Genomic DNA, 27,942 nt, shown 5'->3' on the forward strand with positions numbered 1-27,942 from the left:
CTTTGGCTTTGAAGAAAGCTTGGCTGTGTAGAGCAGAAAGGAGTGTGAGCTCTCCTGGCACTGCTTTTGAGGGGTGGGCAGTGCTGTCACCTGCTCGGGGAATCTGTGGTTGCTCTGAAAGGCCACGCAGGATCCAGCACTGGGATGTGTGCTAAAAAGGCACAGAAATGAGCTGCTGCGGGTTGCTGGGTGAGGAAAGAAGAGCTGCTGTTTCAAAGATGGTGACCTTCATGAGGTACAGCACAAGTGAGGCGATGCCCGGGAGGCTTCCTGGAAGAGCATTAAGGTGACAGTTCTCAAAAGGGAACAGAAAAACCCTGGAAAGAAAAGCCTAAATCTACCAAAATGACAGCAAGGTGAATGAGGGGTTTGGGGAAGGCAGTCTGCCGAGGAAGCACCCAGGATCACACCAATAGCTCAGGCTGAACTCTTTAATTTTCTCCCCAAATGAAATAAAAATAGAAAAACAGAGTGAGGGCCGGCTCTTGCCCTGGGGACAGGGGGTCCCTGCCCATGGTGACTTCAGGCCACCCCTCCTGGGCCTCATCACCCGGCCCTGGCCTGCTCGGCGCTGCACTGAGGCCTCTGCCGGGGCCTAACAGCGCCCTGGGCCGAATGGGAAAACCTCTGTGGGAGGTCAGCCGCATCCCCAGAGCCTCTCGTTTTGTTTTTGAGGAGCCTGGTGGGAGCTTGTTGATCTCTGTGCTCCCCTGATAAGTAAAGGTGGATGAAAGAGGTGGATCTTTCTGTTGAAACCAAGCTGCCCAGCGTGTTGTGGAGCTCTCGTGTGCTGTACCGCACTCTGGCAGCTCAGGCCAAGAGTGCACAGAAGAAGCCGCAAGGTCTTTTATCAGACTTTTTTTTTTGTTGTTGTTGTTTTTGCCTTAATACTATCAACCTAATAATGAATAAATTGTACAGCTCTTACCGTGTAGGAAATGATTCACAGAACCTTACTACATTTTTTCCTGTTGAGATTCCCCACCAGTTTTTCAAGCATTATGGCATCATTCGCCAAAATGACTTCTAAAATGTGTACTCAGAGCATTCTGACCTTTTAAAAATCCTAATCACCATCATCATAAAAACATCAAGCCCTTGTTTTTTGTAATAAAATGCTTTATAAAATTGAATCAGGAACTAAGTACTTGCTGTCCAGCCATCCTCCCCTCCCACCCTCGACTTGCTGCCTGAAATTTGACCACCGGAGCTTGGATTTTATACCCTCGGCTTTTCAGATGGGCTACCCAACAAACAGGGACTCCGAACCTCACCCTTTGAAATCACACGTTGAAAACCAGGGCTAGGTCCAAAGCTGTTCTCTGTGGACACTGCTGCTACTGGCTGCCAACCAGAGAAGCCCTGAAATCATGTTTGTTCGGTTGGTTTTGGAAAGGGCCAATGGAAATAAGTGGATCACACTTCCTAGTGTTTTTGTCTGGCCAGCCAAAGCGTCTGAACTGATAGAGAGGTTCAAGCCCACGTGCGACAAACCAGTTCCCCATGCATTTCCACTGGCAGAAAGCTCCAGCAGCAGAGATGTAGCACCTGGATCAGTAACTTAAACGACTGATTAGAAACGTGCCAGTATCAAGACTTTGCAACAAAAGTGATGTGACAAATTTGAGGAGTTTTACAGTACTAATGCTTGTTATTGCTTCTCACAAAATGTTACCAAGCTTACAATAATCTTTACACTTTCAGCAAAAATGTGAACAGTATATTTGAATATATTAAAAAGAATTAAAAAAACATTTCACAAAAACATTTGTTGCCATATGAAAGTCTTTCAGCAATAAATGCCCACACCAGTATTTAAACATTGTTAAAAGTATCATGATTTGTACTAATAAATTATGCAACAAGAGAGGTAAACAAAATAAAATTACAGTATAGCTCTCAATGTTCCTCCACTGAGCTTAGGCAGCTCTAGGAAGCTCAATTTTAGATGACTAATTAAGAAACTGATATTTTCAGAGCAACAAAAATAAAAGCTTTTATTTGTTCATTTGAATATAAAACAGGCGTTATCACAGATGTACAAAGCGTACTGGTGGTTTAACATACAAGAAGGTTGCTGTCCTTTGCACATAAAAATTTTTGTTTGAAACTGTGATTGGCTGAGTTACATGAATTTCTCTAACCAGTCACCACACTCTATGAAATAACGCTGCTAACATTCAACTGATAAAAGGGACAGTCTTCCCTTGGGTAAAGTGTCAAGCAGGATTAAATATATATAATAAACAAGCACCATGAGGAATCTGCTCCTGTTTGATTAGTTTTGTGTTTAAATGTTCATTGTGTACCCTCTGTTTTGTGCATGTGCATCAAGTTGATTACATGGTTTTGTCTGACTTCAAAAGCACAAGGTCACAAGACAAACATTTTATACATTCTCATGAATGGTTTATCTACAGTACGATTTCTAATACAGAACAATCCTTCTTTATTGCTCAGTCTGATGGTGCTTAAATGTTTCCTTTCTTTTGCTTGCACAACAAAACCAGAAACTCAGTTTATCGTTTCTCTTAACTCAGAATTTAACAACCACGGATGACAGGTTGCAGAAGAGAGCTGTTATTAACTGCGCTTCACAACTGCATTGCAGTTCTTTTTTTTTTTTTCTCTACAAATGCAAAGTTGACTTCGTGAAGGTTAAAGTGATGCTTTAAATGACAGCTAAATTTGTTTTGCAGTACTGAGATCAGCGATAGCAGGACTTCACAAGTTAGTTCACACACTGCAATTATGTTTGTAATCAATCAACATCTTGTCTGAAACCTTACAGCGACTTGCCATTAAAAACAGATTTTATTCTTTTTAAAGGGAGCAGAAAATGAAGTTGACAAAATCTAGGATTGGTCTTCAGAGCATGAATAGGAATATTCACAGGACAGTGAAGTCTGAAAAGATGATTTGAAATAAAACAAGTCTGACATGGTGAGATGCTCTGTACTGTACATGCAGACTAAAATGTCCCCACCTTTTAAAAAGATTTTAAACAACCAGCATTGAGACTCAGAAGCCAAACAAAACTACTGTCGTTAGCAGGGGTCCACTTCTTGTACAGCATTCTGCAAAGGCAGACAAAATATGTCCCTTATACGTGATATAAACGTGATTACGTTTGCCCTGCAACAATCTTAGTCATGCATACCTGGTAATGAGAGCCAGCACATGAACGTAATTTTGGACAATAAGAAAAGCATTCTTGGACTGCAGCTGGTAAATCCCACTCTTGACCACAACCGGGTCAATTCAGTTACAACCACATGAAGAAAGGGGAAAGTTTTTAAAAAAAGGGGTGTGGGGTGCAGGGAAGACAGCAGAATTGGGAAATCAAACCTCTCCTTTATCCAAAGGTAGTAAAATGAAGGCAGCCGTGATGCATGTTTTCCTACTCTTCTCCCACTGACGGCCTCAGGTCAGAGACCCTGGGACTGTGGATCTTAAAACAGGCAGTTCAGTTCCTCTGATGTTTTAATTGGCTTAGGGACTAGTTAGCAGATGCACGATTTGTGCTGAATTGGTTGTAGTGACTGTACGCTCCTCTCCGTTAAGGAATAAATTAAAGACCATCGAAACAATCGTTTTCTGTAAATGTAAACTGGATGCCTTGGCCACCGAGCTATGTGTCCTAGCTGAGAGGCAAATTGATAACTCTGTGCAAATAACCCCAGAAGTTTTCCTTATAGCAATAAAAACACCAACTAAAACAATGAAAAAATTGTGCAACAAAGTTTTGCAGCTAGACAACAGTGCTATTCCTCAACCTGCCTTTTCTAAGTCTAACAAGTGTATGCACATGCCAGCACGAATATTTATTGTTGCCTCCATGGCAAAGAAAAAAAAATTATTGTAGTGCATTTTTAGTCTTAAATTCATTCACTGCCTTAAAGGCAGCAATAATTCCACTTGCTGGTATCTAGAGGATTCTTTTAGACAGGGATACTTAGCAATCCAGGATTGCTTTTTTTTCAAAAAATTTGTGAGTAACATTTGATTATCTACAGTGGGAGACACCATGCAAGTGACAAGTACTGCATTTTAAACTTTAAAATCTTTTGTCATTAGTGAATTTATATTTCATATATATATATTTGATGTGATACTATCCACTCAAGATAATACAACACTTTGTTTTTATATTAGCAAACATTTCAAGAGTTTAATATTCTTGAATGTTTCTTCTCTTTTATACTTCTAAAGAGATCAAAATAAATTAAACGTTTTTGTACATAATTACAGAAGAAGTAGTTAACTTATTTTATCTTTTTAGTTTAGTACAAAGATATTTGCAAGTTCATTGCCGAAATACACCTTATTTATAAATTTCTTCCATTCTAATGCTAACAGCAAAGGCTCTTTGGCCTCTGTGCTTTCAGCATCTCTGACAGAAAGCTGCTAGATTTCTAATTTAAAGGTGCTACTTTGGGTATTCTCCTCGTACCACTACATAGTTTCCTAAGATGTGGGACCTAAAATGGCTTACGTTAGTAACAGATTTGTGTTCATCATCCTTTTACGACATATTAAAACAAATGAAGAAAACAATTCTTTGTATTAGTATGTAAATTGTTTTAAAAGAATCCATTTGGAGGGCAGAATAATAAAAAAAATCTACTTCAGCTTACTTAATGTAAAATACAAAGCCACATTTACTCAAAAAGCAGTATTGTCCAATAAGCAAAAAAAAAAAAAAAAAAGTTTAAAATGGGCTTTTCCAACAAACTGAAGGGCCTTACCCCATAGTCCTTCTTTTCTAAAATTTAGTGGTAAAAGAAAACATTTCACATTTTATTTCCTGCCAATCGTGACTGCTTTGAAAAGTTCCAAATAGAAACAGTTCCGTTCTGATGAGTGTCAGCATATTATCTGCACATTTTTTTTTTAGTGGACACCAAAAAATTTTATACATCTATAGTAAAGTCCATGGAAGCTTTAAGGTACAAGACTACATGTTGTAGGCCACATAGATGGGATCTAGCTGGTCTGCCAAAAATCCATCTCGTAGGTGCATACGTTGTTTCTCTCCACGGGAGTTGATAGGAATTACACCAATGTCCACAACCACCACCACCCCTACAATCAGATAGTGTTCCTCCAGGACCACGTTGGTGACCAAAGGAACCAGGTCCAAAGCTTCTTGCTCCGATCCATCCAGCTCAACTACAACGACCAATAAATTTGTCCAGGTAAACACCGCACTGGAATCAAAGAAAAAGAAGTATTAGTTGCTTGTTTTTTTTTAAAATCCATTTCATCCCAACTTGATTACTGCTTGTTTCAACCGCGATGCTTCCTTCTGTATGCTGAGCACAAGGCCTAAGTGGCAAGAGGGAACGTGTGTGCAGGCAGGGCAGAAAACCAGCCCCACTACCTCTCGCTTCAGTATCGCTGCAACATTAAGACGTGAGCTAAGCTTTACAGAACCTCGAGCCTAATCCTTGCCCGTTGTGTGAGGAGGCAGTAAGGAATACTGCAGTTCCCTCTGAAGCCCGGGAGCTGTCACAGCACGGCCGTGCTCACGCAGGCATGCGACGTGTGGGTGGAGGCGTTTCCTCTAGGTTTTTCTGAAGAGCAGCCCAGAGGAGCAGAGGAGGTCAGAAGAGAAGACACTGATAAAGCACCGTATGGCACACAGCCCAGCCTGGAAGACCTTTTGGATAAACTCTGCCTAGGATAGGGGTGCAGAGCTTCGGGAGCATCTGCACGGCACGCTGCGTGCGCAGAGCTCCCCGGGGGCTGGGGAGGGGGCGTTTGTGGCTGCACGGTGCTAGGCCGGTGTGCTACGCGCCTCCTGCAGTGGGCTGGCCGCGGTCCAGGCAGGTCCGAGCTCGGTACAAAAGAGCTCCGGTTTTTCTGGACCACTTGGTTTACATAGAAACCATCTGCTTTATTTCGGTTGTGGTTTAGTTCTGTCGGGTTTAAAGGGACAGGAGTTTTTACGTTCCTTAGGAACAGGTGAGACGGTCAAAGAAACACCGTTATCACCAGCGTCTCTTCTTCACTGAACGAGCTTTGAATAACCCCAAAATCCTGGCTAGGCCTTTGAACCAAAGCAGGTAAGTTTTGGTTTCTGCTACCAGGCATCCTTCTAGCTAAGGACAAGGCCTTTGTCCTTCCACATGGAGGCTGAGAGGGTACAAAAGCCTGGTGTATTCTTCCCTCCACCCCTTCCCCACTCCTCTCACTTCTCCACAGCCTCTGAAGCCTCACAGAAGGTCAGCAGGGTTGAGAATCCACAAAGAGCAGTCTCGTTCCTCTTTGCACATGTTTAAGACACAGATCGTGGTTATTTCTTGCTCTACCTTATTCTGTTGTATAAATAATTATATTCTACACATGTAACTCTTATATCAAACCCTGTCCTCATTTACCTTGTAAGATCAGGGGATAATTTTCCATAACTATCTTGAGCAAAAGCGTCTGAAAGTTAGACCATATTATGTATATAAGCTAACTTCAGAAAAGAGCTGCTTACACTAAGGTCAATGCTGGACTGAGACCGAAGTGCACTCTTTAGATCTACTAAAATTCTGAATATCCGTGTACTTTGGAAACACACCTTTGCCCAAAAGTTAGCTATGAAAATGTGTTCTAAGTTGATGCTTAGCAGACTTTAGGAGAAAAAGTACTTACACAGTACTTACACAAGTACTTACACAAAACAAGCATGTTTCTTTTTCAGATTCTGCAAAAGTAGTTTGACAGAATTCTTATGAGCTTTTGTGTTTATTGATCTGGAACACCAATGTGTACTCAGAGTAAGGTTGTGCAGGCTCCTTTGGACTTAGTACTGCTACGAAATGAATTTTATTTTGTAATCTTGTTTTCACAGAAGTTCTAGTGAGCTGCACAAGCATCTAAGTTAATACTAAATACATTTTAACAAAAAAGCCTGGGAGGTTTTATTAAAATATTAGATAGCAGTTGAAACCATGCCTTAAACCCACTGTTAGCTTGTTATTTTGGAAAACTATTCATGGAAAGTCTCAGAAGCAATGCCCCTAAAACACAGCTTGGGAGAAGCTGGTTTGTCTGAGTCCAGCAGACTGATACCCCAAACCTTCATGAAGCTGCTAGTAATTCCTAGCATCATTGGCACTCTTAAGAGGGTCTCAATTTAATTTGAAACTCATAAATGAAATTAATTAAAAATTTCAAATGTCATGATTCCAACTCAATGGTGACCACTGTAAGTACAAAAAAAGACTGTCCTTTATGTTCCGACCAGTTGAGATGAATTTATACTGGCCAGCATGTATCACTTATGAATATATTATACTTGTAGCCCTGGGAAAATAAATGAATAAAGAAACAAACCTAGGCACCATTTTCTCAAGAAATCACAGTCACAACCAAAAGATGCAACACAGCCAGTGCACTGAGCTGGGAATGGCCCCTCTTGCTGCTTCCATCCCACTAACTGCTTCAGGAAAAGCAAGGAATTTGTTGAAATACCTCCAGAAATATAGGCCCATTGTAATTTCCTTCTCCAAATATCTTGTGTAGCTTTACCTACTTGTCATTATGCACAGAGAGAAAACCACTTCTTAGCAAATTCAAGGAAAGTATGTACTGTTCCTCCTCCAAGGCTTTGGAGCTAACATGAGCCAACAATGCGCTCTAATTGAATTACATACACGAACGTTATTTTGCATTATTAAAAACACTTTCCAAAATGTTTGGTGCAGTTATACATCACAATGAAAATGTACTGTGTGCCATTCTGTTGCTCATTACATATCAAGACACAGGAGGTCTGAAGTCAGAGGTTGCTGATTTCGTGCTGTTAAAACTTTTTAAGAAAAAAAGAGTTAATTGTAAATGACCTTTACAGATCCTCAATAACAGAAGCTGCACAGCAGGATCACATATCAGTCAACAAGTCCCTGCTTTCCTCAGTAGTGTTAAATGTTACAAAACGAGCATGTTTCTTTGAAGCTGAGACTGTTTTTACAATTTATGGACTGGACATAGCCAGTAGCTTTTGTTTGCAATAGGTATCAATGCCATTAAGATAAATCCTTAATGGGTCATTGCAACGTAAAAAACAGTGTCCTCCAACAAAAAGAAAGAAACCAAAGAAAAGCATATACAAAGTAAATATACAAAGAAAGATTTTACTAGGTATTATTTTGTCAAGGAGTCTTTCCCAAGGATAAGAAGAGGATATCCAGGAGAAGCTGAGTGAGAAAAGTCAAGGACAGTCAGGACAATGACTATAAAAGAAAACTTTACGCTGGTGACTTGAGAGAATGATTAGGTGGACCACTGGGTAGGAAGAGGTTGGGCACTGTAAGCAAGCCAGATGTTGCTTTGAACATCTGTGTGTCCATTTTCTGCAAGGACCACATCAGAAAAATCTACCTCACCAGAAACTTCTCCTCCCTGAGGAAAAGACAACCCTAAAGACTTTTAATGTTTGCCTTTGAGCAAAGTGTAGTAATAGCATCACATAATGTTTCCTGAAATCTTGTTCATGTGTCTTGTACCTTATTGCCCAACTACTGGGAAGAGTTAAGGCACTAAGAAGTATTTGCATGTACTCCGACCTTCTTGCAGATATCCAGTGGCCCATCTCTTTGGTCCTCCCAGCTTATCTCAACCCTTTTTGAGTTGCTCCTATCCCACTCAGGACTTCCACAGTAATAGAGGGGAAGGATGGAAAGGTATCCCCAAAGAGCTCTCAGTGGTCTTGAGAAGAAGAATATAATTTAAAACTTTTTTGCCACTGAAACCAATGATGACCATTTCTGCAGTATATGGCACCTTCATTCACTGCCCATGAGCTCACACTTTGAGGACATACAAATCTCTGACAAACAGGTACTGCTGAACACACGGATTTATGAATCTGTGGCCATCTTAGAGTTGTCCCTGGACATCTTTCTATCCACTGATGACAAGAATATGACACATATGAAAGGAGCATTTCTCAGTATCCTTTAAGTGTTTGTACTGGTCTGTATGAGGACCCAGTATCCTCTACCCCATGTAATGGTTAGCCAGCACAACAAGACTGTGTCACCAGTGGCAATGTGCTAGGGAGCCTACAATCAGGTAAAACCTCAGTTACAGTCAGCTGAGCAATTAACTACCTCAATTGTAACAGATATTGAAGAAAAAAGCAAAGCATTGTGACTGTAGCAACCAGTACGGTCCTTAGGCTTCCTTAGTAAGTTTACTGCTGCAGGCCACACCTTGCAGACAGGACTGAAAAGCAAAATGGGGAGTCATATCTTATATTAGCTGAATTGTTCTACCTGCTATGAATGGTTTTTTTGGTTGAAAGGAGAAGGCTGAGCTGAGGTTAGATCAAAACAAAACAACTACCTGATTCGGTCTTCTGATGCAAGAATAATGAAAAGCAATTTGTTCTCAAGATGGCCTCAAGAAATGATTACCTGCTGTGTGCGTTTGATGATGTGATATGTTAAGACAACATCACTATTAACTCATTGATTTACTGCTTCAATTTCCATTGCTTGATTTATTAATAACTAATTCAAAAGTAACAGTGTGTTCACTAATAAAGTTTATTAGTGTGTTCATTTATTTAAAATGTTTGCTTGCTTACTCCTTCTAATAAAAACACTCTTAAAGCTTGAGCCTTTTTTTCCTGGTTAGAATATAAATCTCAAACTCCAAGAAACAGCTACTGACCTACCTGAAAGCTGCTTGTTTCTCTCAAATTTTCTAAGTTTAACCTTTCACTCATACTTAAAAGCACACAAAAAAAGGAAACATATTGAATGATAACAGAAAACAGTCCTTCCTGATTAAATTTTCTAATGAAAACTTTCATCCTAAAGATGCATTTACCACTGAGTTATAAATCCTGTGACCATCCTGACAGACCATTTCCTGGATCAATTGCAATATCCAAGCAAAACCCCAGACATTATAGATATTTCAGCTTTATATAAGAACTGTGGTGTTATATAATCCTTACCATTCTGTGATGCTCTTGTGTGCTCTAATTACAGAGGTCTCAATATCGATTGGATGATATCTCATCCCTCGTAACTCCATGGCTTCATCTAATGCACCCACAACATAAAGTGCATCATGGCGTTCTGTTTGTAAGGGGAAAAAAATAATAATGATTCTGTTCTCTAGAACACTAAATCACAAAAATGTTCACATTAATAAGCAAGTAGTATAACATTTATAAATTATCCTCAAATTTATGAAACCCCTAAGTAATTTCCAAACTAATAAGCAATCTGCATTGCTGAAATACAGCAGAAAGCAGGAAAAAAAAAAAAAAAAGGAATGCAGAAACGCTATTCCCATTTGACAAAGAAAGGCGGGTGTCTTTACCCAAATACAGTGGGACAAATTCCTTTTGTCTTGAAGGTGGATACAGAACAGACTCATTCTTTTTTTAAGGCAAAGTCCTAAGTAGACAATAGACTTCTTGCTTCTCTTTTTTTATTTTGAAAGAGAAAGGATGGACCTGACGCTAACAGTATGGAATATGTTGTTCCAGTAGCTTTGAGAAGGTCAGTTCTGCTGCTTAAGGTGTGCCACAAAGGTTTGCATCCATAAGCTAGAAATACTTGCTATGTGCTACTTAGCAAATTGGTCATTAAGACAGATGGCAAGCTCTGAAGTATAATTCTCTTGTAGTATGAATTTTTATTGACTAAAGAAATAAATGAGGCTGAAATGAGACTTTTAAAAAGATATCAGGTTGATAATAAACTTTTGCACGTCATCCATAAAGGAAATAATATTTGCTAATAGACTTAAAAGCGGATAACTAATTCTTTTTATGTTAGCTCAGACAGTTGCGCAGTGGTAATGTAATGGCAATATTACTTCTACCAGTAATACAGGGCAGAGAACTTTCTGCACAGGAAGCCAGAAGTGGGAGCAGAATGGGGATTTTGCAACTCTATGCCATGAGAAGATTTAAGCAATTCACATGCTTCAGGTGCTGTATTGTCAGAGAATCCTGCGTCTTCCCAAGGGTGGGCTGTCAGTACGAAACACAAAAAGGCTACACAACTGTGCTTGGCAAAAAGCCATCCTAAAGTAACGTTCTCCCAAGTAGAGTCCCGTTGTGTGCCTGGCGGTGCTTGGTTGCTTCCATGTGCACACAAGATAAGGGATGTCAGAAAGAGATACAGTGAAATCCTGTATGTTCCTGACAGGAAACCAAAATGCCCCATAGCTTCTCCTGCAGGCTCCTGCTGGCACTGCATTTCGGTAACCTTCCCCGGCAGTTCTAAAGACAGAGACGTTCAAGAAACAGGCAGTTTCTGTAAGTAAGTTTATAACCGAGGAAGAAGGTGGTCGTTGGAGGAGTTAGGACAGGGCCCAGACTCACACCAGGGGTTTGTGTACACACACAAACATATCCCTGTGGATCCTGCAAGAACAAATGATGATATTCTGAAGCACTGGGCACATTAACAGTTGCAAATAGTCACTGGTGGAGGGACTTTATAGCACCCAAGGTATGGAAAAGGAAAAGCAACAGTTTCAGCAAGAAAAAAATGTCATTTGCTTTATTTTCTGATTGTTTAACTAAGTCTTTTTTTGTAGTTCTAAGGGCTTCACAGACTGAACATGTCAGATAGCGCAGGCCAAGAGACACAGTGTCAGCCTCAAACTAATCCAAATGTTGTGCACAGACCCTTAGCAGATGAGGAGAAGCCTCTTACCTCCGTTTGCATCTGTGAGCTCTGTTCTTCGCAGGAACCCCAGATAGCCAGTTCGAGCCCAAATAGTCTGTGTGTCTCCAAAGCTGAGTCTTGAATTAAAGTGATCCGATTGCAAAGATTCGTCTCCATATATGGTAAAATACCCACTGGCATTGTGAGTGCTGTGAACCCATATCTAAGTTAAAAGCAATTATACTGGTATTAATTAAAGTAGCTTTCCAGAACAAAGCATTACTGAAAATTTTTGATGCAAATATTTTTAGTCATAGCTAGATAATACATATAACATCAGATAATGCCTTTTAACTGTTTCTGACCCATTTGCAGGCACAGTCTAGACCCAAACCTGACCTCATCGAAGTCGGAGTGTAGATCTGAGCCGTGCCACTTGGAGGGGAATGCAACAGCCACAGCTCCAGGGACACCCTCCTTGCAGCCCTCCGGCCTCAGACCTGCACAGCCCCCTTGAATTGACTGTGCTAGCTCCGAGCTCTACTTGGGCTATGGCAATTTTCAGAAACTCCCACGGACACAGTGCTCTTTCCACAGTTCCCCACGCCCGGTTCAGTGAATTTGCTCCAGCAGGGCATCCTTCACAAATACCTCCAACAGCACCAGTGCAGTGGGATTGCTTACAACATTAGAAGCAGGACTGAAATTATTTTAAAGGGAGAGGCCAGGCACCTTTACCTATGGAAAAGGATTCACTTCATTGAACTCAAGGTATCATGGAAATATTCCAAATTCATAGCAATGAAATCTTCCAAATGAATCTCACAAATCAGATTGTAATCTTAATTATGACTAAGCAAATCCTTCATTTTGTTAATTAGATCTTTAATTGCTCATTGAAAATAACATTTTAAGTTTTTTTCTCTTTCTAGAAACATAAAATAAATTGGAAAAACATATAGCCTTGCTCAAATCAGCTAATGAGAGCACTTCAGTGCATTGAAGCACAGTGATTATAAAGAGAATAACACTAGAAACCCATCTAGCTGAAATAAGACTAATCAATAAACTTATTTTTTCATGTAAGTTTTCATTGGAATTAGTCAAGCACGAAGTAGCAAATGTAGTTAGAGAAAGCAGATTTTTTTCAAATTCTTTAATAGACAAGTTGTTATTAGTATTTATCGAGTATGTAACAATTTTAATAACGATACGAATATCATGCTACACACTTCATACACTATAAAGGTCTGCATCATTCACAATCTTTTAACCTGGCATTTAATAAGATGTATTACAGTAAACCACTAGCATACATGACGACAGCTTTATCCCTGTGATTTAGTTCCGAGTATAGAAAGGTGAAGTTTTCATGACTCACCTCACCAAGATGAGAATCTCCTAAGGGTCCCTTTGTTTCTGGATTAGCAATAATGATACGTACTCCTGGCAGGATCTATTGAAAGAAAGCATGCAACAGTGAGAAAGCAGATACTTATGCAAACATATGCTAACTATTCCTCACGAAAAACAAACAAAAACACTTTGTAAGAAACCAGAAAACATCATTAAAAAGTTAAAGTAGACATGCAGAATAAAAAATTAAAATAGCCGATCAATATAATAAATTTTGAGATATTTGGGAAAGGCTACAAAACCTCTTATCTTTGTAAAAGCTGTTACATCATTAAAAACTTGTTAGAAATCAAATGTTCATCTAAAGCAGAAAAATCCTACCAAATGGCCCCAAGTCTTTCTGACAGTACGTACCAGAACAGGAAAAAAAAAAAAAAAAGCCCTGTTCACATGAAACTTTGGACTGAAACAAAAAGAAAGCCCTGGAGGCACCATGTAATCGCTTAAGAACGAGGCTCTTGCCAGTGACTTCATGTAATGGGCTGCAGAGGTGGACAGATGTTAAACCCTCAACGAGAAAAGGGACAGCCTGTCCCCACAACGATGCTGCCCACCACGCCGGGTCCCTCTGCAGATGGTCAGCAGCCATCTGCAAGTAAACAAGCGAAATGCTGACAATCTCAGACCAGTTCTCAGTGGATCCGCATCGATACAACTGCCTGTACTAGTGGCGCACTCGTTGCCTGTTTCTAGAGCGAGATGCAGAGTCTGGGAGAGCAATAATAAATCAGTTACTGCCACTGGGCTGCAACTCCAGCAGCAAAGAAAGGTCTGCACAGTTGATAGAGCTTTTCTGAACACTACATTCATTTAAAAAATGAAAAGAAACGGAAATTCACTGAAAATATTTACCGTGAAAGAGAGAGATGTTTAAATCTCCTTTCAGTACTTACTTTTCCTGACTCCATCAGGGGCAAACTATGCGGAGATCCTCTTTCTACTAAACGAACTCTGTAAAACACATGTAAAATCATATACATAATACATGGCTGCATTTATTTGCTTTCCATTAACATTTATTTCTAAAAGGAAGGGTTGATGGTTGCAGAGATTAATGCTATTTTTGGAACAGATGAAGCTTATATCCTCTAGAACATACTCAGGCCCAATATTTAATCTTAGTCAAGACTTACGGCTGGGAAAATAATGAAAAAAAGATGTGTATGAACATTTTCTTATATATTAAATCCTTCAAATGTAATTGGTGCCTTTTATTTAGTTTTGATAGACTTTTGCAAATGGAATTCCAAGCAGAAAATTATTCACAACAAAAGGGATCTGAAGTATTGATTTCCCACAAGAACATCATAAATGTCAGGGCACAGAAACAAAAGCATGCGAGCTGAGTGAGCAACCACATTCCACGAGTAGCTAATAGTTAAAATCGAAGTCATCTCTAAATAGCTCATAACCAGGCCTCAGCCTGAGATCTGCCTTAGCAGTCTTAGAATTATTTTCAATGGGCAGTGCTTGGTAAACATTTTAGTAACAAAAAAATAAAATATCAAATGAAAAATGTCACTACTGTCGAGGTCAGACCCTTTCTGAGTGTGACTCTCTGGTCTGCTCTCTTCCTTTCTTAGGTAACTCATTTCCCCACTAAAGCAACAGCAACGGCAGCTCTCCTGGGGTGGCAGGATGGTCTGGAAGGAAATTCCTCATTTAACATTAGAAAAATACTCAGCAGGTTAGAATTAAAGAGACTGTAAGGTCCTAAAATGGCTGATCAGCTCAGCCAGTAGATGGCAAAGAAGCTTTTGGTAACATCTAGGCATTCCTTTGTCCTCAGGGAGGTAACTTGGAAGCTCTAACAGCCCATGAAACCTTAAACTTCCCATTCCTGCACGATTTCATAATCCACTTAACTGATCTAAATCTGTGCTTCCATCAAATGAGCAGTTCTTACCCCTTTCCTCCCCTCAACTGTCTGAATGTAAAGAAAAAAAAAGCCTGAGATACCACAACCAAACCAAACCAAACCAACAAAAAACGCAGAAGAAATGTCAGTTCAAGACAGGGCACAGGGAAGGCACAGCTACGTGTAGATGTGTAGAAAACTGGATCCAGCTGAAGTGATCACAAACCTGTAGTCAGTTAGGAGCAGTCAGGATAGATCTTTTTTGGACTGTTTTGTCATCTTTTTATAGATGGAGTACTGCAGCACTCAGTTTGGGGAAGGAGGGATGAGACACAGAGACCTCAGCTAAAGGTCCCTATGGGGAAGAACAAAGCTTTAGCAATTTCAGCCCCTAAACATAAAGGAGATGGAGAAAGAGATGGAGAAAGGTGTTCCTTTTTTTTTTTTTTTTTTTTTTTTTTTTTTTTTTTTTTACTATTTCTTTGCTCCAAAAATTATCTAAAAGCTGGGATTGTCAAGGTCAAGGCAGGAATAGTGAAGAGTGTTTTATCTGCGGTGCGGGGGAGTCTCTCAGCCTTGATGGATGGGGCAGGGCACATCACTGTGAACAGTTCCTCACACTAAAAGCAAGAGATACGACCCATGTTCCCAGCAATTTCAGAACACTTTTCTAAGTAATTTTGAGATGAAATGGATGCAAAGCGCCCTACGAGAGGTGCTGCCTGGAGCAGGCATGGTTGGGCAGCTGCAGCCTGACCTGCTCTCCTGAGGTGCATGCAGAACACAAACCCCCTTCCCGGCTCCCAGGGACACCCCCAGGGACGGTGACCCCACCACCTCCCTGGGCAACCCGTCCCAATGCCTGACTGCTCTTTCTGAGAAGAAATGTCTCCTCATTTCCAACCTGAACCTCCCCTGGCACAACTTGAGGCCATTCCCTCTAGTCCTATCACTAGTTACCTGTGAGAAGAGGCCGACCCCCAGCTCCCCACACCTTCCTTTCAGGCAGTTGCAGAGAGCAATGAGGTCTCCCCTGAGCCTCCTCTTCTCCAGACCAAACAACCCCAGCTCCCTCAACCGCTCCTCACAGGACTTGTGCTCCAGGCCCTTCACCAGCTTCGTAGCCCTTCTCTGGACACGCTCCAGGGCCTCGATGTCCTTCTTGTAGAGAGGGGCCCAAAGCTGAATAGCAGAAACCCAGGAACTTCACTATAAGGTGTATGTGCACGGCTTAAGTCATGCTACTCTATAAAGGGCATGTCTCCATAAGACACCTGAAATGCTATTCAAACGGCATGCCAAATCTTAGGTGTTTAGGAGTATGCAGCAAATGGTTTGAAAATAATTCTATGCATATTGAAAAAAAAAATCAAATATTGCAAGAAGCAGTTGTTAATTAATGCCTACATTTCTGCCTTCACACATATATATATGTTCTGTAAAATCTCTATTAGTGTAGAAATGAAAAACACCTTTAACTGAACTCTTCTGAGCAACTGACATCTCTGATTTTTAGATCTGTAGTTACAGACAGGTGGCTGTTCTTAGAAGAACTAGTCACCATCCCAGACCCTTGGTACCTCCTTTAACAGAGTTACCTCATTCATTATTTACCAAGATTTGACAAAGATTTGATCTTAAAAAAGAGACAATTCAAAAAAAACCAGCCATACGAAGTGATAAAAAGGACGGTGTGACCAATGTCAGGGAGTACTTTATTTGAATTTGAGATTGGTTTAAAAACAATTCCATTTTGATAACAGGAGCAAAAACACTCTGGGACAGGAAAATCATATCTGAGAGCTGTCCAGTTTTGTAGGGATTCTGCTGGCCTTTGCTCCCTTTCTGGCATCAAGACGTGCCTCAATGATGTGCTGCTGAATTCCAGGCCCAGCAGGAATCACATACAATAAAGCACGTATAACAAAGCTATACATTTAAAAACCAGTGAGTGACTACTGGAAATGAATCAACATTCATAATTCTGACCATCCCTTTCCCCTGTCCTTTCAGCATCTGTGCCTCCCACCTTGTTGTTATTGCTAGCACACTCTTCTAGCTCCCTTCTCCAGCTATTTCCTTTAACCTTGTCTGAATTTTAGCACACAAAGATCCAGAAGGTGCAACTTCTCGGTTTCCAATTCTGTTAAAGCTCTCCCACTATGTGCTTTCCTCCTCGTATCCCTTCAGAAATATCACAGCAGTGCACTAAACATAGAAACATTTCTTGGAGGTTTTCTGCTAGGGCTCTGGTAGTGCTCAAGAACTTAGACTCCATTTTAAAAAGCTTTGGCTAAGCTCACAATACATTTGGGAGCATGCTGTTAAACCTCTAACAACTCTGAAATAATAAAAGATATTTTGCCACAGAGAGATTTAAACAAAATAGAAGTGCAACATTAGATTCTGATGTTACTGTCTCCTATGTGCATACTTAATTTTAAGTGCATAATAGTCTTACTAACTCTATGGGGACTAGTACTGTGAATAAATTATGGACATCATGCGATAGTTTTTTAAAATTAGTTTTGCTCTGTCTCATCTTAAAATAATTCAATTGTTCCCACTCCTCTCCCTGGAGATTTCCATTTTTGCACTGACAAACAGACAGCAGACATGACTGAGAACTTCTTCACCTTCCCTCTTGAGCGAGCAGCACCATCCCCAAGCCTGCCTGGCGGGCAAGAGGTAGAGCGCAGGGCTCCTCAGACCCAGGAGAAATACCACCTCTGCATCACACAGATGATGCTGGCAAAGGAACTCATGGCTCCTTATGACACTGTTTCTCAAAATTTAGAGTTCACAATGAATCATAACGTGCTCCCAGGCACCAGAGCTGCAGGAAGGGCAAGTCCCGTTTCTCTGCAGTGCTCCAGGCTGTGAAAAAAAGTCTCTTATAAAGTGAGTGTAGAGCCTTCCCACTGTTTCGTATTGCCTTCGAGTCATGCTGGGAAGGGCAGAAGAGAACATGGCAGCAGAGCCAGCCTGGGCAAAGAGCCCGAAAATCAAGTGGATGGGATGAAGATGCTGCCCTTGGGCGTGAAAGCTAGTTTTGCACCTTCTGGTGGTTTGCAGCCAAGCCGAGAGGGAAAACATAAATGAGTGACCAAATGCAGAGAAAACATGGGCTTTCTCTCCCACCAAAATGTCTCGCTGGGGAGGAGAGGCAGAAGATGTTTAAGAATCATTGGACTGTTACAAAGCTATAAGCAATGATGATGCATAATGAATCTGTAGTATTTATATAGTAGGGTATGAGAGAGTGTAATTATTAAATTTTTATTCTCTGGTTCCTAAGAATTAGTCTTTTTTTAAAAAAATAAAAATCTATAACTGGCAATGTGCAGTTGAGAAAGCTTCTTATGTTTCAAAGCCTGGCTAATGGGATTTAATATGAAAGGCAGCTATAGCATTAATATGTGCTTACATTCTTTCTTGTTCAATTTAATATATTGGATGGATTTCATCTCCTCGACTCTTACTATAGAAAAATAGGACTGAAATCTGACTTCAGAATGAAAACTGGCAAGCTATAACCAACTGGCACTGTAATAATCGTGTAATGAAGGGGATACAGAAATACAGTAACAATGTCTTTCTGCCTAACTATTTACATAAAGCCACAAATTTTGTTTTCTATCTGGTGACAAAAACTCTCCAAAATGTGTTCCACAGCTTATTGGTATTCTCTTTAATCAACGAGTTTGTCAGCAGAGCCATTAAAGAGTGCTTTGCTAATCAGGAGTCTGGAGCGCGCAGCGTGGTAGTAACCAACATTACGATGCCAAAACTGGGAAAACCTTCAAACAGGGCTGTGTTACTGCACTGAGAGAGACTTCGGGCTCTGTGATTCTAATAGAGATGGAAAGAAACTATTAGGTCATCCAAGTCTCGCTCCCTGCCAAAAAAAGACTGTTCCCTGCAGTGCACTTTCGAATGCTTTGTCTACTCCGGTTACAATATTTCGAATGATAGGGCTTCTTCCACTTCCCTTCAGAGTTTACTTCTCAGCTGAATGTATTTCATAGTCAGGAACCTTTTTACCGCCCTGTTTGGCATGGACTTTTTCTATCTTCCTCTTGGTATTTCTAACTAGCTCCCCACATACAGTTCAAAAGATTTTTCCACTTTTCTTGTTAAATATTTCAGCTACAGAGGTTGCCTTCTAAACTAATACTTGGCAAAACCCCACACCTTCAACTTTTATCTTTCCTTTAGAGCCATTCCCGCAGGCCGAGCCATGGCAACTGCCCTCCACCTCCTTGCCAGCGTGCCAACATCTTCTGCTGTTAGCCAGCCTCGTGCACTAGCACGGCATCTTCCATCACTGCCAGCTCTCATCTCCCTGTTTAGCCTACCAACCCTTAATTTGTCTTCTTCTTCCTATCTTGAGTGGTCTGTTCTCACACCATGCCGCCTTGCAGTCATGCCAGCTTGGCAGTCCAGCTCTTTGATTTCCTTAATATTACCTTTTCTGCTAGTATTTTATTTTTTTCAGTAGCTGACTTGGAACGTTGTCATGCTTGAAAAACTTCCGCAACAAAAACTAAAGGAAACCAGATACGATACGATGTAAGTACAGCCTAACACATATTGAAAATACACTGAATATATAAAAATATTGATATTTGTCTCCTAGGCCCTTTCCTTGGCCACAGCCTTTCTGTGGCAGGGAGACACAGCTGATGGGCTCCTTGGTTTCATTGCAGCCTTATTCCTTAAGATTTCTTGCTGATTGTCATCTTATGTTAGAAATTGAGGTTGTGGGGAAAGAGTGGATATTTTCTTATCATGCAAGAAATTGATGTTTTGAAAAATTCTGTATACTGAACTGGAACCAAGAGGAGAAATATGAAGTGAGGTTGTAAACTTAATCTGAAAAAAATGCTGCAGGCCAAAAAAAAAAGAGGTTACTTGAGTTTAGTTTTTCAGTATTTGTCTTTTAAGTTAATTAAGTCTCCAAACTAAAAATGTTTTAACAACCATCATGAGCAAAAATTCAAAAGATAAAGGAGGATATTTTGACCATTTTGAAAATTTTACCTTTTTTTCTTAAGCTGTGAAAGATCTGTCAAAACTGACTTTTCTAATTTCAACAAAATGGTCTTTCCTGGTGGAAAAAAAACCTCTTATTTCATCGGAAACTTTAACCAAAACCTAGTTTTAAGACATTTAATTTCAGAGGGCATGCACTTTAGTGTAGCTATATCCCATAACCCAGCTGTGATTTAAATGGCCCTGTATTAATGCCATCATCAACACCTTTCAGACACATACCGCTACCTAAAAGAAGTCTTTGGCACTCAAGGCTTTCAGTGCATCTTCTCTTTACACAAACAATAAAATATTTGTAAATAAACTATTCCAGAATTTACACGTCAATGAGCTCATTCTACCCTAAAATGAAAATACCGATCAAAGCAGAAGATAAGCTCTGCCTTTCAAGATGAAATACCCTGTTCAAATAGCCAGATCAGAAAAGTAGGAAGATGGCACTGCTGAACACTTTGGCTGAAGGGAAAATCTAGATAATGAAGAAGACTTTCCCTGCATCATCCTGGTTTCCTCAAAGCACTTTTCTTCTCATTGCATGACAACTTCCGATAACAGATAAAAGACAACTGAGAGTGAAAAAGGGAGTTTTTGGGTTTAGGCAAACTTTATCTAACAAGATGAACAACCATTAAATCTTCTGTATGTCTAGGGCATATTTTAATCCTGTTAATTCTTTAATCAACAAGTTCAGTTAAAAAACATCAATAAATAATTTCCATTAATTTAAAGACTTTCTTCATTATAAATCTAAATTGTGCTTCATGTCCCAAACTCGCTGAGGTCGAAAGCAAACCAGTTCCTATCCTTCAGATGCCTGAATAAAGAAGCAGAAAGGGTTACACAAGGACTTAAGACAATGCAGAAAGCTGTAAAGGAACCAAAATGAAGCAGGAACTCAGGTTCAAGAAACGAGTATTCCAAGCTTCAGAGGATAAAAGAAAAAAGAGTAATTTTATCATAAATGGCTATGGGAATGTATAAAAATAAATTCCATATTTATGTCTGTTTTCAGATTTAAAGTACTGGAAAATGTTCAGATTTTATTATATGGGAATTACATTTAATTTGTTTAACTTCACAGATTGTGTAAAGCGTAATGTACAACCATTTAAAGTCAGTGCAGTGGACTGGGACTGGAGAGCCCCACCTGCCCCCTGGCTCTGTCTCACACCTGTCGTGCCCCAGCAGGCACAGCATCGCATTTCTCTGTGCTTCAGGTTCATAACTGCAAAAACAGGCATAATGCTGCTCTCAGCTTTTATCTTTTTATTTAGATTACAAACCTCCCAGGACACATTGTTTATTGCTAATTGTTTTTACAGCACCTTTCATAATCACAATTGGGAGCTGATGACTCTGTTTGATACAACGTGCTTTTCCTATTTTGTAATCTTTTGTCCTCCCAGTTCTAACTGGGAAAAAGAGACTCCACACAAAGGGAAAACTTTCATTCTAAAAAATCTGTGACATTAAAATTTTTTCAAGGAATAGAATTACCCTATTTATTGTTAACAAATGATGGAAATAATTTTAGCTTCCCCGATGCAATGTTTATATTCTACATTCACACAGTATTTTGAAAGGTGAAATTTCTGAAATCAAGTGCCCCCTATAAGGCTCCTTCTCTTGCTACAAGCTTCAGGATTCACACCACCAGCTGACTCATGGAGTGGGCACCCTGCATTTTTGGGGAAGAACGTGCAGAAAGTTCCCTCTCCTTACCTACCACCAGAGACATTTCCAGTGCATGAAGTTCAACACGTGGAGACACTTGTTTAGTGGAATTAAAACCACAGATGAACAGTCTGAAGAAAAGGCAGTAGTGCAATGGACTGCAGTGCCACGTACACCTGAAGTCACTGGAGAGGGACCATCCTTCTTATAGGAGGCTCACTGGGAACCCTGGCTGAGCTGCATAAGGCTCTTCACATAAATAAGCTCATCATCTGCAAACAGATGCTTCTAGGATATAAAATCTTCAGGAGGATATGCGAGGCTTGAAGCAGTATATTAAGAGCTATTGAATACAGCTATTTGAAAGGACATTGCATCTCTAACAAAGTTAGGGAGGGATCCTTATAAAAATATCGGACACTTTTACTGTTTTTCTGAGCTCTCCTTCCCACACCCGAGTCATTCAGTATTCATACAGCCACAGACTCTGCTGACAACAGGAGCCAAATGAGTGCCTGAGGCTAGCACAGCTGGAGTGGGTCACAAAGGTGACAGAGCCCAATTCCCAGGGGTAACCACCAGCACGGCACCCACTGCTGAATTATTCATGGCAAATAACCGTCAGTGCGTGGGAGAGCAAAAGCCCTGTCTGTCCTCCTGCAAAGGCTGGCAAGAGAAGGGGAGAAAGAAAACATGGATGGGAGGCACTTAGGGAGCTACATCTCTTACGTACATCTCTCATACGCATCTCTTACAGCGTACCGCAGCTAGGTCTGCAGAATTTTAAAGGCTTGCTCCAAATTTTACAGGTATTCATTAAGCATTTTTCCTTCCAAAACAGTTGTTTCTGTTGTGAAATGCACTCTAAGGCTGCAGTATGGGAAAGGAGCACTTTTTCCTCTACTGCCGAAGCCGTAAATGTACTCTAGGTCAATGACTTCTGGCAATTTTAAAGAATCACTGTTTAGTGGTCCATTAGATCACAGAATCACAGAATGGCCGAGGTTGGATGGGACCTCTGAAGATCATCTAGTCCATCCCCGCTGCTGAGCAGGATCACCTAGAGCATTGCGCAGGATGGCATCCAGGCGGGTTTTGAATATCTCCAGAGAAGGCGACTCCACAACCTCTCTGGGCAACCTGTTCCAGAGCTCTGTCACCCTCACCGTGAAGAAGTGCCCTCTCATATTCAGCCAGAACTTCCTGCATATACCACAATGGGGAAAACAAAGCAAAATATGCTTCAGAATACACTGTCTGTAAAAATCAAATACAAAATACATGTTATCTTCAAAGAAAATGGAAGAATGAAAATTCCATTTTTGGGGAAGACTTTCCTCTAAGTGTATGGCTAGACTCATGGCAAATTCCAAGAGAAAGAAAGAGAGAAGTATGGCTTTTAGGAAAGGAAGTGGAAGAATTTTTAACAAATCCTCCTCAGAAAGGTAACCTGCCACCTTGTTATATCAATTCCCAGCCTCCAAGACTGAAACGGACCTGGAACACCAAGAGAAGGTCGGTACATGCTGAAATGGGCAATCCCTTTTTTTTAGATAGCATCAGATATTCTTCGGGAATAAAAGTGTTGGTTTAATAAGCTGGAATGCTATTGGAAAATTCAAAAATGGTTTGTAAAAACAAAAATTGAACATTTTCCATCTAGTTTTATTGTTAATATTTGAAAAATGACATGCAAATGGCACTTGCAAACAATTATGTAAATGTTCAGGTGCAGTACACCTACTTTCCTCGAAAGCTAAGGCTTTTTGTCTTCTCTTTGTCTTTGTCTTGGTACGCACTACAGTGTTTCCCAGCCCCTCCATGGAAATATAACTGGAATTTCTCCATTTATAGTTAAGGTATTCTAAACCACATCCTCTTTCAAAAAACACCACTAGAGTCAAATCTTGTTGTGCTATTCCACTAAAATGATAATATTCTGTTCCCTTGAAAAAGACTATCAAATTAAAAGTAGACTCAAGGGAGCAAATACCTCAAGAGTCTGTTCTTATGGAGCACAGGAATTACTTTGTAGGACTCCCATCTAGGTGAGCCTCATAACTCAGCCCGACTGGGACAAGGGGGGTGGCTTCCCATCTGAAAGTTAATGGATGTTTGTCCCTTTCTCCCACCCTGCAACTGAAGATGATTTATGCCTGGAAACATAAGACATCTTTCAAAGCTCTTAAGACAGGCATATTTATGATTTTTGCTATAACTCTGGATCCTCTTATATAAACAGTGCAATCCCTCAGACAATGTTCTAGACAGTTTAGTTACCCAGGTCATCAGCTGATTTCCAAATCAGCCTAGTCAGCTGCACAGAGGCTGAGCAAGGCTCTTGGTTCATCCCCTGGTGCAGGCAGCAACTGCAAGAGAGGACCTTTCCTCCAGGTCAGGCACACCAGGACTTTTCCTCTAAGCCAGAAGTTGAAGTTTTGCTATTAAACTCATCGTCCAGAATGAACTTTTCTTTCTGGGAGATCTGTTTCCCAGAGATCAGAAATAGTGCCAACAGGATTTTTGAGACAGAAACAAAAATATAATGCCGCTAAAAAGCCAAGGCTGGATTTTCTCCTGAGCAAATACGTGAAGAACAAGGAAGGTTTTGCCAGTACCGTGACAGACAGCTTAAACTCACTAATGAGAGTCTACAAGTTAATGGGCAGAATGCCTAAAAGCCATACACTTCTCCAAAGAATCCTCAAAATCAAACTGCATCACAACTTAGCCTACTTAAAACTTAGAGGGACTTAAGCTTTATTTTAAAGACCTCAACCCTTCCTCCTCTCAATGGAGAATGAAACTCTTCTACTGACTTTACAGGGGTGAAAGACTTTTCATTTTTCCATGACAATTTGTTTCTGTGATAATAGGAAGAAAAAAAGAGAGAAGAAAAAAAAGCTACAGCAACAGACAATCTTAAAAAAAAGCATAGGTAATGTGTGACACTTGGAAATAAAGCTACCTGTACCAGAAGATCCCTGAAGCTCAGGATGACTGGAATGGCACTGCTGGAGGTGGCACTTGACATGACACAATTCGTAAAAGAGCTTATTGCTTAAAAGCACTGATGCTTTTCTGAGGCCAGTGATTTGCCAGGTCGGTGTTTTGAACAGTTCCCCAGGTATCTAGCACTCCAAACCTCAACACACTCTACACACGGTGCCTACTGAATCTCAGTGTAAGGCAAAAGGTGGTGAAGTGTCAAAAGGGACAGTAATAGATCCGTATTACCCCTTCAGATCTCACACAGAGTCAACAATTGAGGACTGGGATTTTCTGTAACCTGCAAATGGATTCTGTACACGGTAACCCATTACAGGAGCTGGGAAAGGCACTGCTCCCCAGAGCGTTAGGGAACAATTTTCGAAGTTTCTTTTCTGTTGCCATTGGTAAATTGCTTTCAAGTATGATTAATCAATTAATGCTTCACAAAGGTAACTATTTTATTGTCGCTTGCCATTAGCATGTCTCTTTCTGACATATTTCCCCCCAGTCTCTTTTCTCTGCTACGTGACCATAAAACAGTTCTCCTCCATGCTGTGACTGTGCTACAGAGCACGGCTGTGGCTGTAGCTTAGATAATTTAGCTAAGTAGTTCTTTTGTCTGGTAACCCTATAATAAGGGTATTTTTCAAGGTAGATGGAAAAGAAGTGCTTGAGAATTAGAAAAAAGCTCCCGTGGTTTTGTTGCTTGGTATTACTCAAAACAATGTATACACAACATGAAAGTTTCAATAAAATAGAGTGCAGAATGATAAACAATTGACAGCCAGGATAAAAGGCTATTTTTCTTTTCCTGCATGAAGTCTGAACTGCTGGAATACATTAAAATGAAGCCAAAGCCTTAACTGATTTCCTTTGACAGAGCCTGTATTTGAGACTGGGCTCAGTGTATAAGCAATCTATAATAATAAATCCTAAGTAACTGTTTTCACATATCTTTGAAACACTACCACTGTTCTTTTATTTTCTTGGGGAACGAGACTCAGAATTTCCATCCTCAGAAATCACCATTCTCAAGGGAACAATGTCTCCCAGCAAAGCTGACAGACGTTCGGAGCTCTTTGAACACCCCAGAAGACCACAATGAAAAATCAGATATAGCACAGCATATAAATACCTTCCTAAGACATAAGGCAGCTAATGACTTAAGTAATACAGGGATCAGTTATTTTTAATTTTGAAAAGATTCACTAATTTACATAATTCCCAAAAAGATGTCTGTGACCCCATAAGAAGACAAGACACCTATTCTTACAGACCTGCCAACTGCTTGTTTAATAAATACAGTGGAAAATCAGACTAAAATAATTTGTTTTAATGATGGAATGGGAATATTTCAGTGAAAGGCTTTGGATACCACATGCGACATCATGAGTACCTGTCAGAATAAAAAACGAGTAACTTGAACCAACATATATCCCACTGCCTCTACCTGGCCACATCCCACAGCTGGATTTGACTCCCTGTTTGGCGCCAGCTGTCTCACCGTGTCTGTGACCATGAAACTATCCAAGCAGCTCACCATTACATGCAGCTCAAAGGGGAATGGAGTAAACCACAAAAAGGTTTAATAATACAATTCTTCTTACTGCACCGAAAAAAAGCAGCCAGACTTAACTTGATGAAATTAGAATAATTTGAATGATCATTTAATGCAACTATTGTTTCACTAAAGGGAATACTGGAATTTAAAGACAGGATCAGAAGAATTTGAGTGGTAAGGATGCCTGCATTTATGAAAATAGAGATAGCATAACAAAATAATAAATGAGAATAGTGTTTATTAACACTGACAAAGTCTTCATTCTTGCCCATTTTTGGTACAAGATGTGGATATAGTCCAAGAAGCAGCCTAAATGCAACTTGTAGCCAAAATCAGAGCAAGCTGTCCAACTGCATGTTAAATTATTATACCGAAATCATTATAAATACATACACAACTCGATCAGTGGCTCTCTCCCCACTAGAAGTCTTAGCCTCCACTCTATCAGAGTTCACAAATTGTCACTATCAGCTACTGAACAAGAAAACCAGGGACATCTTTGCCTGCTTTTGGGGGTAGACACAGATTGAACTGAATTTGTTTTTTTCATTTGTATCCTTTTGAAACAAACTCTGATTTCAAAGTAGGTCTTTCACAATGATTTTCATAATTTTGTCTTCTGTGTTGATAAGGTTTTGCTACAGGAAAGAATATCAGGATGCAAGGCGATGTTTATCTTTGCAGTGGCTACAAGAAGTTTCAGTTTTAGAAGATCAACAATCTCCTTCAGGCATCACTGGATGATCCTTCAGCCCACTAATTTCTGCAGAAAACTTCTATACAACATTTTAAATACAAAAGGTACAAAAATGCAGGAAAAAAATGAATTTCCTATATTAAAATTTGGGGAAAATTTCAAAGCAGTCAAAGTACCTAATTTCAACATTTTTCATGATGCTTTATCTCTTATTCATACCAACTGCGTTTCAAATTTATGGCAATTTCAAAATTTAAATTAGCAGGTTAAATCAGTAACATTTTGAAAACAGTTTTGAGCGATTTAATGATAAGTATATTTTAGAATATACGTAACTATACTGAAACTTTTGAAAATCTGACGTCCTAAGAGCATTTAAAAATACTTTTTCCCTGTCTATGTGAAAGGAATGTTTATTTTGGAACACACAAGTCTCAGTTTGATGAAGTGGCCAGTTTTGCCAATTAAATTATTTTTCTACTAAGATATAACTTGCTGTTAAATTGATTATCTTGTACATTTTTAACCTTACACATGTGTGTAGATATTGTTTTACAGCATCCTCGAAAAAAGGGATGCTTGGTCTTGAAATGTACATCTTTCCTGCCATAATAGCATGGAAATATTAGAAAGTGTACATCTTTCAATATGTGGTATTCTGGTACAATGAGAAAGGGATCTCTGTCTCTTCTTCCAAGCACTTCTCAGCTTTTAGCATATTTAGGTATCTTGTGTTTAACCATCTGAAAAGCTTTCTGAGGAGAACATGACTGGTCCAAAATGATGATGGAAGGATCTGAAAACCAGGGGATTTCAGACAAATGTGAAAAGAATATATTTGTTCTATTTCTCTCTCTTTTTTATTTTTATTTTTTTAATATAAAGTTGTTTTCCCAGAAGCATTGGCAGAGAATTGCAGTCAATGGCACGACAGGGTGCTGATGCCTGGAGTTTTGTTGCACACACACGTGCATGTTTACATGACCTGGGAGGCACAGTGAGCAAGTTATTGGGCCAGCGCAGCCTGCCAAGAGGCCAGCTCATGCACAGTGAAGCA

The 27,942-nt window shown here is 40.0% G+C and overlaps 1 protein-coding gene across 6 annotated transcripts in view; it reads right to left on the reverse strand.

Annotated features, from left to right (window-relative positions):
- Window positions 1-1,628: 1,628 nt before the first annotated feature.
- DIP2C (disco interacting protein 2 homolog C) overlaps window positions 1,629-27,942 on the reverse strand; it is a 317,670-nt gene continuing 291,356 nt past the window's right edge. For all 6 annotated transcript variants that reach the window (XM_066991456.1, XM_066991457.1, XM_066991455.1 and 3 more), the window contains 5 exons: window positions 13,943-14,000; window positions 13,015-13,089; window positions 11,682-11,856; window positions 9,962-10,085; window positions 1,629-5,210 (listed from right to left, as the gene is read on the reverse strand). In XM_066991456.1, the coding sequence (XP_066847557.1) occupies window positions 4,958-5,210; window positions 9,962-10,085; window positions 11,682-11,856; window positions 13,015-13,089; window positions 13,943-14,000 (685 nt within the window). In that variant the 3' untranslated portion in view covers window positions 1,629-4,957. The remainder of the gene's footprint in view (window positions 5,211-9,961; window positions 10,086-11,681; window positions 11,857-13,014; window positions 13,090-13,942; window positions 14,001-27,942) is intronic.

The sequence above is a fragment of the Anser cygnoides genome, chromosome 2, assembly GCF_040182565.1.
Source record: "Anser cygnoides isolate HZ-2024a breed goose chromosome 2, Taihu_goose_T2T_genome, whole genome shotgun sequence".
Taxonomy (NCBI): Eukaryota; Metazoa; Chordata; class Aves; order Anseriformes; family Anatidae; genus Anser; species Anser cygnoides.